Source organism: Lolium perenne, chromosome 1 (genome assembly GCF_019359855.2).
Source record: "Lolium perenne isolate Kyuss_39 chromosome 1, Kyuss_2.0, whole genome shotgun sequence".
NCBI lineage: Eukaryota > Viridiplantae > Streptophyta > Magnoliopsida > Poales > Poaceae > Lolium > Lolium perenne.
The window spans coordinates 29901907-29914177 of NC_067244.2; the positions used below are offsets into that span (position 1 = coordinate 29901907).

General features: G+C 43.4%; 1 protein-coding gene across 1 annotated transcript; it reads left to right on the forward strand.

Moving 5' to 3' along the window:
- The first annotated feature begins 4617 nt into the window (after positions 1-4617).
- On the forward strand, positions 4618-5383 carry LOC127329388 (putative F-box/LRR-repeat protein 22). The gene is made up of 2 exons (XM_051355918.1): positions 4618-4994; positions 5095-5383. Exons 1-2 carry the CDS (start codon positions 4618-4620, stop codon positions 5381-5383), a joined length of 666 nt encoding a protein of 221 aa, XP_051211878.1.
- The last annotated feature ends 6888 nt before the right edge of the window (positions 5384-12271 follow it).

A 12271-nucleotide genomic window follows, 5' to 3' on the forward strand; every position in this document is an offset into this window, starting at 1 on the left:
TACATGTACCACGGTGGTACTGTTGTTCTTTGGAGTTCAACTGTTTGCTACACAACTGAGCAAGAAACTATCCTTCATTAGTCTATGATAGATTGCAAGTTCTTATACCAGTGTATTACTTGTGCAAATATTATTTCATATTGGGTGATGTGAATATATCATTGGTACAATATCTTACTATGATATCTGAAATATTCGTGGAAAATAAATTTTACTTTTATAACATCTTATTGTGCTATCGAGAATATTCGTGGAAAACACATGACGTGCCTCTCACTATAAAACCCATAGGGCTGAACCCTTTGATCACAACCAGTGACATGCATCTCTTTTGCTTGTCACTACTATAGACATACTAGTGACGGGCAAAGTGCCTATCACTAGTAACCTCACATCAGTGACTAGTCATTAGTGACTGGCGCTATGCCTGTCACTAATATTCCTTTTGAGCCTGTCACTAATAGCCTATTCTGCAGTAGTGATTGCGGGTTTGTATGGATTCGTATAACCCATGTAGAAGCGCGTATGGCCCAAATCACTTTGTATTATATGCGTACGCATACACGCGGCCGGCACCGAACTGCCACTCCTATAAATTACTTACCTCTGAGTCGTCTTCACTCCAAAGCCACTTCCATCCAAATCTAATCCCCAAATTGGGGAAAATCCTAGGTCAGGTCCAGTAGCCGCACGCGCACACTCTCTCTTGCTGCTCTTGCTCTCGCTCTCGCTCGCGGCCATCCATGGAGAAGAGGCAGGCGGAGAAGGGGAAGGGGAAGGAGGCGACCAATGTGGAGAGGAAGTGGCTCGCACCATCGGCGGCAGGAGATGCCGCAGATCTGAGCTCCTCTTGGGGCCCGTTGGGATTCGGCTCCACGGTGGCTGACCAGTCTAAGAAGAAGCGTGCGTACGAGACGAACGCGCAGATCCGCCGCCGGAATTTCAGTAAATTTGCGAATCGTCATAGAGGCATAGAGCACAACATTGTGGAATTTAAGTAAATTTCAAGAAATGCAGCACATGCAGTATGTGCTTGCAAGGGAGCCCATTTCAAATCATCCTTCGATAGCTGCACCTTATAATTTCTGTCGAGTTGGTGTATGTTCGACGTAGAACCATCTCCTAATGTTATTCATCCATGCCACAATGAAGATCTTTGAGTCTGCTACCTGCATTCTTTCTAAGATCTCTATGCCGCCACTCTTTAAAAGCTCATTTTGCAAATATAGAACACAACTGGAGTGAAGACATTCGCAACAGCTACCTCTATTTCTCTGAAATTAGTAATTGGCACTAGTGTAGTCTGTGAAGCCATGCAATCATCGTAGGCTTCGTTCTCACGGAGACGGAGAATGGCATTATCGTTAGTGCATAATCATATCCACAATGGTCATTTCCCTATCAAGGTGAAGGTGAAGACAAGATTTTAAACTTCACTCCTCTGGTTGCTTTTCATACCCAGCCAGAATTATTCAGAGAGATACACTGCGGTCTAAAGTCTACTCTTGTTATACATCCTCCTCATGCATGTTATTGTTTTTGGTGATTCCCATTTTCTGTAAAAATCATGCCATCGGTCCTCAAATACTTGCTTTGGGTGGTGTAATACAAAAAAAGTCTTGAACTTGTTCAGTGACTTGTTAGGTAGATGCATATCCATATATTTTTTTCAATGTGAGAGCTGCAGATACGATGAGACACATCAGAAAATAATTCGATGGTTGCATTGATCATCGCGGCATCTGCATCCTTGATTACTATCTTTGGCTTCTCTTGACACATTATTTTTAGAAAAGTCTTTAAAAGCAAAACATATGTTTCTTCAGTCTCGCTTGAAAGAATGGCTCACATGAAACACAAAAGTCTGGTGGATATTCCTATTCAAATCTGCGCCACTTCTCTCTTCCCCTCTCCCCTACTTGGATCATCATTCCCCTCATCAACGGAGTGTCGAGCATCAACCTTACTTTGACACGCAGATACTGACCAAAGGCGATTCCATCATCCCCACCTTAACCGCAATGAAACACCCTATTACATCACCCATGGCTTCACCAGCTTTTCATCCTACCGACAGGTAGATTAAAGATCCGTACCCATCAATGCTTTTAAACTTGTACTCGTCCACACATTTATCCTCGTCAAAATCCTCCATGACTGTTAGCTCGTAGTATTTCAAATATTTTTGGAAATTGGCTAAACGGGGTGCATTCTAGGTATAAAACGATTATTAGAGTGGGAGCGCTTGCAGTTGCATGGTCGCTCTGGCTATGTAAAAATGACAAGATTTTTGACGACAAAAATTCTTCTATTATGCAGGTCATTCACCGGTGTACAACTTTGCTTCGTTCATGGTCGCCACTTCAGAGTTTGGAGGATCACGACCTCTTTATGGAGGTGTCTTCGCGGTTGGAGAATACAGCCAAGGAGCTTATTTCCCAGCATGGGTGGCTACATAGCCGCAGGATCGAAGCCAATAGAGCTTTAAACTAGTTGGATATTTTCCTTTCGCTTTCACTTTATTCTTTGCTACATACTGGACTATCAAACAGCTGTGTGCATCCTGGTTATGCAGAAGCTGGCTGTAATGCTTAAAACATTTCAAATAATAAAGCGTCATTTATCGAAAAAATAACTATTAGCTCATCATCAAACATCCAAGGACCATGCTCTACTGCCTTTCTTTTTTCACTAGCTTGGTGGAACGTGAATAAAAACACATTCTCGCCCATAGTTTTACACGTTATACCTCGCATGGGACATCATATTCTACCCAATGCCTTTGTCAAGCCTTCTACGTACGCCGGTTTCTCCAAAAGCAACTTACCCGCCATCCTTCGCCGTTTGTGGATCCACATGAACTCATACCAGGGAAGAGGGCTTATTACGGTCACACTCCCTAGATCGTGCGAGAGGCTTATGGTGTTGGGATGGGAGGGGACGACAACCCTTAGCTTAGGACGATGAGAACGAACTTGGGGACCGTGGCGGCTTACCCTAGAAGCGAGATCACCGTAGAGTCGCCCTAGAATCGCCAAACCGTCAAACATGGAAACCATCATCCAGTGGGACGGACTAAAGTCGAAAGTATCTGCTGAATTATGGGTGCGCATGTTCCACTTTATTCTACTAATCATTCAAGTTAACCGAGGAATAGAACTTGTCATGGACTTGAAACGTAAAAACCATGAGATGTGGGCGGACCTCATTGAAATGTCTCAGAGGTAATATCAATCATTATCGCACTATATCAGCATCTTTTGTTCATTTCCTGATATCAAGTAATTAATAATTTATTTACTCATTTTCTTTGTCGGACAGTGTTTGAAAACGGTTCATCAAGGTTGTTAGGGGTGAATGGAAACAAGAGCTGGAATTTCAAGATCTCAATGTAAGTAGTACTATAGCTAGGTCCGCACATCTCTTTGATTCTTGTTTCAACCATTATCATGCTTGATTATTATTTTGATTGAAATCCATTCTCGTAAAGTGTTTGACGCAGGAATAATTTATGTGGATAATGTTTGCGAGTTCATTCGGCAGACGACCTGTGAGCAGGGCAGAATTCTACAACTTGCAGTACGTAAACAATATTCACAATTTTATTTTATTATCATCAATTGTGTTGAGTTTCATTCATATTTATATTGATCCCCTTCTTTAATTTAAATCAGATCGAACAGATGTACGTGGGACTGTCTTCCATCAAAGGATCGCGCACGAGCAATCCAAGAGAAATTGGAGGGATTCTTAATTAGGGAGGTCATATCTCCAACAGGAGAATACCATCAGAAATTTATATTTAGACAATAGAAATCGTAAGAGAAATTATATTGTATATGCATGAACGTGTACTGTATGTAATATGTTCGACCAAGCACGAAGAAAGACGTCACTTCGATCTCTATATTTATGACGATGTTGTGTATTGGTTCTTTTATTGTTGTATGTAGTAGCATCGAGTTGAATGGAAAACACAAAATAAAAATAAAAACACCAAATGAAAAAGTATCGAATGATAAACATAAAATGAAAAGGAAAACACGGAATAAAGGAGGCTCCTACGCTCCACATGTGGAGCTCTTTAGTCCTGATTGCGCAGTCCCGGTTTCGAAACTGTAACTAAAGCTTAAAGGCTGTTACGAACCGGGACTGTGTTGCTTTTTCTACTAATGGTTATTTTTAGTCTATGCATGCAAGCATGTTCATTTTTGTCCAAAGACAATGTTTTTTTTTGTTTTAAATCAAGAGACAAGTATGTTGCAGAAGATTATGTGTGGTTCATATACATCAATGAATGTCGGCGTCAACTCATCGATCACACAATGTTCTCCTTGAAACTAAAACAAGACGACATTCCAGATCGATGCGAACAGATTATTATTATGCAACAATTATTTTTCTTCACGTTGGCCACCCGATTGCGAACGCCACCAAAATCAACCAATCCATGGCGGCGGCGGTGCGGCTGTGATAGTGAAAGGCCAATACCAAATATGATTTGCATAGCATGGCTAAACTTTAGGGGCATCTATATAAATTGTTGCTCTCTCGTATGGAAACAGACCTCTCTACACATGCTATAGAAACAGGCCCCTTCCCCAGCAGAAAAATAGGATGGAGGGGAAATACGAAACCCTAACCTACGGCACCGCCGCCCCTTCCTCTTCGCGCCGCGAGGACCATGTTGCATCGCCGGGCAAGTGGAGGGACTGGGCGTCGCTACCCCGGGACGTCCTATACGTCGTTCTCAGCAAACTCCCGCAGACGGAAATCCTCGGCGCTGCAGTGCTCGTGTGCTCGCCATGGCGGCGGCTAGCCTTGGAGGAGCACCTGCTGTGGCGGCGCATCGATCTACGTCTGTGGGACGAGAAAGAGCGGCACCCGGACGGATGGAAGGCCATGGCTCTCGCCGCACTGGAGCGCAGCGCCGGCAGGTGCGAGTCGTTCAAAGGCCACGTGGACGCCGACGTCCTAGTCCACCTCGCCAACAGGCAAATACTTCTGGTCCCATCTCGTTGCATTGATCTTAATTACAAGTAGTTGAAAACGCCGCGACAAATCCTTCTGACTAACTCTCCTATTGGCCTGCAGAGCGCCATTGCTGAGGAAGCTCAATGTCACAGGCTGGCCTTACATCAAGGACAAAAAACTCGTCAGGGACATCATCAAGAAGCTCCCTCTCCTGGAGCGCCTCGTGCTCTCGGACGGCCGTTTCCAGGAAGAGCTACTTCTTGCCCTTCTTGACTACTGCCCACGCCTTGAGCTGCTAGATCTCACTGACTCTTGGCCAACGTTTAGGGTCTGGGAAGAGCCTATTAACACGACGATCCAGAACTGCAACATCAAATACCTCTGCATGCCACTCGAGGTTTTGGACTAGCTCATGGTGGAGAGTCGTGAGTCGTGACACTGAAAGCTTTGTACTACCTTCTCCAGATCTTGACCGGTTAATTAGCAAAATCTGCTTCCAGCGGTCAATGTTACTATTCTTCGAAATTAGAAGAGTCAAATTAGGATCTACTCTATCTTTAATTACTGTACTTTATTATGTCTTCCCCTTGTTTTTGTTAGTCTCAGTTAATGCCGAACTCTAGACTGAGGTCTTCTGAATTGACTTACTCCTCATAACTGCGTAGCTATAAATAAAGGTGGCTTTTGGATTAGTCATGAAACATGCTGCGGGCATGGTGGATCAATATAGGATTTCCGCTTCCGTTTGAAGATTCTCTAGGACCTCTATCGCCTGATGTCCTCTTCGTCGAGGACGATGCTCATATAGGCCTTGATCTACCCACGTTGAGTCTCAACGCTGGCGGGATCCCTGTGATAAAAGTGGCAGGATCCCAAATGTGATGGCAGTGTTTGATGTATATATGTTCTTTCTTTTTTCTACATCCACTGATCCAGAACGATAACTTGTTCTGAACTTAAGGTAGAGAAGTAGATGACAGATGCTTTTTCGGCATGAATTTTGCGACCGCCGATGTAATTTTTCCCGATGGATCATGTATTTTTTTCTCTCGTCATGAACTTGGGACATAGTCACAAAATGAGAAGTCGCTGATTTGCACATTCCATGTTTCACATGCAGTGGCCATCTAAGAGGGAAAGAAGAAACATGTGGTATTTGAACTTTCTATTTTAGAACATGAGAGATGTCAGATTAGTTTATTTTTATTTTTGGGTGGGGTACTCTCACTAACCGCTGCTAGGGCGCTCTGTAGCAACGTCCGATATTTTATGGAAGAAATGAGCGGTTCATTGTACATGAATTTTTTTCTAATTTTGAGACTATGCAAAAGAAAGTGAGTGGCAAGTTTGTTCAATTTTATGAAATCACAAACGTTTTGGACCCTTATTACACAGAATATTACTCAGCCAACAAAAAAGAAACCATATTTTTATTATTATTAGGTATAGGTTAGGTCAAACACCAACAGTATTCCACAACAAGAACATTTGGTATCATCATCTTAGCTCCAATAGGAATATTACTCGGCCAACAAAAAACAAGATTACATTGCACGGAAGCGTTCCCATGCCTGCTATGGCATGGATGAAGTTGGTTCCATTGGTGTCATGTGTCGATTTACTCGGGTTAACACAAGGTTTTTTTCTTCTCGGTTGCATATTTTTACTGGAGGACACCGGAAAAAGAGGTTACCATGAAATCTCGGAAAATTTTCGGCTGAATTTCATAAACTGGCCGAAAATTTTGGAAACCGTCCGATTTCCGAAATTTTCAGCCTATAAATTGGAAATTGTTGAGATGGCATAGGCTATATTATTTGAAAACTGGTAAATCTTATTGCATTACACGTTGATAAAATTGTTTGTTCTTACCTGTTGCAACCACGCTTTTTGCCATATCGCGTCAAACGTTTTTGTACACTCTCTCATGCATGTACATTGGGCATGTATGGCCGTTCATTCTTTTCGCTTGTGTTTTATAGGTTACGATTTGACTATGATTTTTCTGCCAAAATTGATCAACAATGGACACGAGCAATGATTTTTCATTGGTTACAGATTAATGGATTCAAAGATTGCACACGCTGTTATGATATAAACCATGGGGCTGAAAATATAAAGACATAAGAACCATGTAATGTCCATGTTAAAATAAACATGAATCCTTAGCTTTTCTCTATGACAACTAATTTTATGGTGTAAATATGAGTAGTTAAAATGTCGCCTGCCTGGCCATAGTACAAAACGGAGAGAGTCAGCGAGGACCATACTTCAGGAAGTATGTAAGTGGCATCCCTACTTCGCATCTAATGTCAGGAAGTATGTAATTATGTTATTTACATGTAAACCATCTATCGACTATTGTATTATAAAATTAAGCTTTAGTAATTTAATTTTTTTCACGATGTTAGTGGGCAAGCACGGTAAGCCGCATTTTCCTACATAGTAAAATCACATTAACAGTGTGCCTATTGGGCTCTCAAGGCAAGTGATCTTTCATGAAATATAGCAGATGATGAAGGTATGATTCTCTAGGCGAAAGAGAAACATTCTGTTGGGTAGGAATTTTCTAACTAAAGCTTGGAAATTCACTTTTGCTTCTCTCAGGTTATTTTTCTCTCCTTTTTATAATCATATTAGCAATTTTAATTTTCAAAATAGGAAGGTGGGGATAGAATTAGGGTACTATAAGCGCAATTACCATATCTAAATAAGACTTCTCCTCCAATTATGTTTAGTCGAGCCTCTTGATCTGTCATTAACTCGTTACCCCTTGCTCAGCAAAGCTGGAAAACCCCAGAGGTTATTGGATTCCTCGGAAACCATAGCCTAGATCACCATTCAATATTTCATGCCCTAATATTGACAAACTACCTGACCACTGACTCGAATATGAGTACGAGCACTTAGCCATGCTTCATATTTGGAAAAACGGGGATCACGAAAATACATAGCACACAACCAAAGAAAGAGACTGGAGAGTTTCCTGAAATGAAAAATAAAACTTTTCAAAAGATCTCCTCCAGATCACCAGCATGTCTATAGAACAACATGCATCTAAAGCGTATGTTACTAAAATAAGTGTAGTTGTATGCAAACCTAGAGCAATAGCATGACGAACCAAGACATCCCTTTTTTTTTTTTTTTTTTTTTTTGAGACCCCTCGATCTGTGTTACAGCTGTAGTATCTGAACTTATGCACTAACTCAACACCACACTCACACCACACACACGCACACCACTAGTGCACAAGTTAGACCCTAGAACTATACACACAGCACACATAATTTGGGTGTCCCTAGGAGCTAGTAGTTGTGGCACATATGTGTGGAGGGGATTTTATTGTGGAACAGTGTTCCTGGTGAGACATCCCAAAATTCGTCCCAGCAGGGATCGAACCCAGGACGGGTAGCTAGGCCACTGCCTTTTGCTACCACCGCGCTAGCAGCGCGTTCAAGACATCCCTAGATCATATTGTTAAAAAAGCAAATTACTATTCAAATTAACATCATTCAACCATCCGGACAACCATAAGTTTTTACCTGCATTGAAAGTGGGCCATTCATTGAAGCTAAGAGGTAAATTTAATGAAACAACAACTGGTGATGTGTAGAAGAGGCCATAAGCTCGAGTGCCTTGACCAATTTGAAAGATCATTTGGTGTAGGTGAAATAGAAAAATTGGAAGTTGTTTGGTCAAGTAAGGGAAACTCAATCAAATTCATAACTTGTTTGGGTAGGGGTGTCTCTCTTATCAAACTCGTGATCAAGGTTTTTTTCCTCGGTAGGAAAAAAAATACCGGTGGGGTAATGGTATTTCCGATATTTTCGGAATATCGGAAATACCAGCTGATATTTGTCAAACCAATTTACTTTTTCGTCCAAAATTTATCAAAAAAATATATTTGCAAAATTATTTGAATACTGAATTTTTTTGTTTAATACTCCCTCCGTCCCAAAATATAAGGCGTCTAAGGATTAGTTAAAAGTCAATGTTTTTAAAGTTTGATCAAGTTTATACACAAAAATATAAATATTTACAATACTAAATCATTATTAATAGATTCGCCCTAAAGTATATTTTCTTAATATGTCAATTTGTGTCGTGGTATCGTCACGGCATATGCTACGGGGTAGCTAAAGTTAGGTGGTTCCTGTATGGGCGTCGACGGTATCCGGATGCGGGATTGGTACACAGCACACGGTGATGTACCCAGGTTCAGGGCCCTCACGGTGGAGGTAAAACGCCTACTCCTGCATGTCTGATGTATATAAGCACATATGAGTGGTACAGAGTTGCTCCTTGAGCTGTTTGTCCTGATAAGGAAGAAGCTACTGTGAGCTAAAAGGGAGCCTGGCCGGCTTGAAGAGAGTCTGGCCGGCTGCTCGTATGTGAGCTGAGAGAGAGGCTTATCAGCCTGGAGAGCATGAGCGTGAGGGGCTCTCCCTGGTGTGCCTTATATAGTGGCACCCAGGGGACAAGAGATGGCCCACAGGCACTGTACATGATATGACCACTGGGATCCCATCAACTGTAGGCTACAGTGTACAGTCAGGAGCACTGTTGCTCTACATGAGCATATCGATAGCCTGTACATAGCACGTTGCCATGTCTTCTCGTACGATCGCTGGTTTTGCCAGGGAATACGATGCCTGGTCTGGTCGTCATGCTTTGGATCCTGTACGTGAGCTGTTGGATGAAGCTGGCTGATGCCTAGGCTCGTGAGGAGGATGGCAGGAGCCGGCCATGCACGCATGCATGAGGCAGCTGGCCACGCATGCATGGAAGCTAGCAGATGGCCACTGCATGGAAGCTGGCCATGCACGTATGGGAGCTGGAGGAGCCGGCAGAGCGCTCCCAGGAGCCGGACGTGCGGCGACCTGGAGCGGTCCAGCCGGACGCGGCGAGGACGGCCTGGGGCGAGCCAGCAGGAGGCCCAGCAGGGGCGCGGGCGAGTCGGCCCAGGAAGCCGGAGCCAGCCACATGGGAAACCGGAAGCCGGGCCAGGGATCCGGCCCAGCCGCGGTCGGCCAGCCCAGGCTGTTAGTTCTTTCTTGCTTTTATGTTGTTTTTTTCATATCTTTTGATCCGTGGCACCTTTTCTTGATCTGCGAAATGCTGCGCGGTCGTTCACTCGAGGACTTTGCCATACCGGGGGTCTTCTTCCCGACAATTTGATATTGTAGATGTAAATATTTTTTTCTAAATATTTGGTCAAAGTTTGTAAGGTTTGACTTTTGACCAATCCTTAGACGTCTTACATTTTGGAATTGAGGGAGTATTATTTTTGGCGGTGGTAACAGGTAAAACTGGTTTCCACTAAATTATCGGAAAATTCGGCTGAGAAAAAAAAAACCCGCTCATGATATAAATTTCCATGTCGGGTTAACACTTAACCTTAGCGGCATGGCCAAACTATCGATCACTCAAGGGGGCCTAGACATATGTGTTTTTACAGGTAAAATTGGATATCTATTAGGCAACACGGTTTACAACATACTCGAGTTCAAGCTCCCGAAGAACTACCTCAGGCCTGAACCAATCCGAATGAAAATACATTCTACCGCCCGAAGCAAAGTTTGCTAGAACATGACTAACCCTAACATGACGACCGTTCTTCAAAATGACGAAGCCTAAAAGCACTTTGGCAGTGAATCAAGATGAAAGTGAATGTTGGTAAAAAGCAACCAAATGTTCTCAAAACAAATTCATGTGAGTTAGGATGAGTTTTTGCGTGTTATGGCGAAATATCTAGATCTAGGAAGGAATACCGATTCCCCCCCTACCGATACTGGGGAGCAAACTAAAGCATGTGGAGAGCGAACCAGATCGGATAGTCCTTTTGTGTCCATCCAAGCACTACCACCAGCCACTTCAAACGCGGCAAAGAAGACTTTGTCGTGCATGTATCATGAGAAGGCAGATGGCAAAGAAAACATCACGGTAAAGGTTTGGCACAACGGAATAATTTTACGAGTACACATGGTAAAGAATTATGCATGATAAAGAGTCAAAAAAACACATGGCAAAGAATTGCACACGATAAAACGACGAGACATGTGGCTTTGTTGGCTGCGTTTCGCGGAGCCGTTGCGGACCCCTTTTTTTACCATGTACCAGAAAAATACACACGGTAAAGAGCTGGCATTGCCCCTAGGGATCTACGCCGTATATTCTTTGTTGTGTCTCCAGAAAAGCCTTTGCCGTATTTCGCAATCCCTTTGTCGTGTTCTTTTATACACGATATCCCTAAAAAGCACTAAGCTCCCAGGGTTGCGGGCGCTCGTGGACGCTCTGCCTGTCCCTTTCGCGGGCCCCACAGCTATGACGTAATCCCTTTTCCCCGAGGCGCCGCCGCGACCTTAGAGCACACGCACACACCATGTGACGCCGCCTCCAAACCCCCGGAGCCAGCGCGGCCCTCACCCCCGCCACCGCCCGGACCGCTCACTTCTCCACGGCGTCCACCGCCTTCCGCCACACCATTACTCTCGGCCCTCTTCTCCCTCGCCTGATCTTGTTTTCCTGCGGCTCCCGTCGCTTATCGGTTGGTGGATTGGCGTGTTCCTGCAGCGGACAAACCGCTGATTGTCGATGACATCGTGCCCCCATAGCCATGGGGCATGAGCGCGAGGAACTGGAGGCAGAGCTCCAGGTGAGATGGATTGTGACTTGGGGTTTGGAGATTTCGGCTGGACTGCCCCGTTCGGTTTAGCCCTGGAAATGGGTTCTGATTTCTCGATCTGGCTGTGGTTTCGCAGAGGAAGAAGCGCTTTGATCCTCCCGTCGCACCCTTTGGTACCAAGGTGAGAAGTTGATACTAGGCCTATCTTGGTTTTCTTTGGTACTGTTCTCAATATGGGACTGGGATCATCTATATGCTGGTTCTGTTTAGGTTCATTGGAGTATACTTTCATGTCTAATTATTTTGTATTGTCTAATGAAATTAGTGGAATTTATAGTGCATTTATCTTCGCACTAATGTTGTCTGGTGCTCTGATGCACTTTAGAGATTGTCTATGTGCACAATTTATCAATTTTTGATCATCCATTACCAATAGTGTAGAAACTTTTGCTCTATCTAATAGCCGGGGTTTTTGCCTTTTATTTTGTTGCTTGCGTACAATAGCATCAAAGGTCATTTATGTTATTCTGTCATTCTGTCAAAATGATCGGATGTTTAATGAAATGAGTGGAATGTCTAGTGCATTTAACTTACGCAGTAATGTTGTCAACTACTCATTGCACTTTACAGGTTGTACGATGATCGTCAATTTTTTATCATGCATTTAGTGTA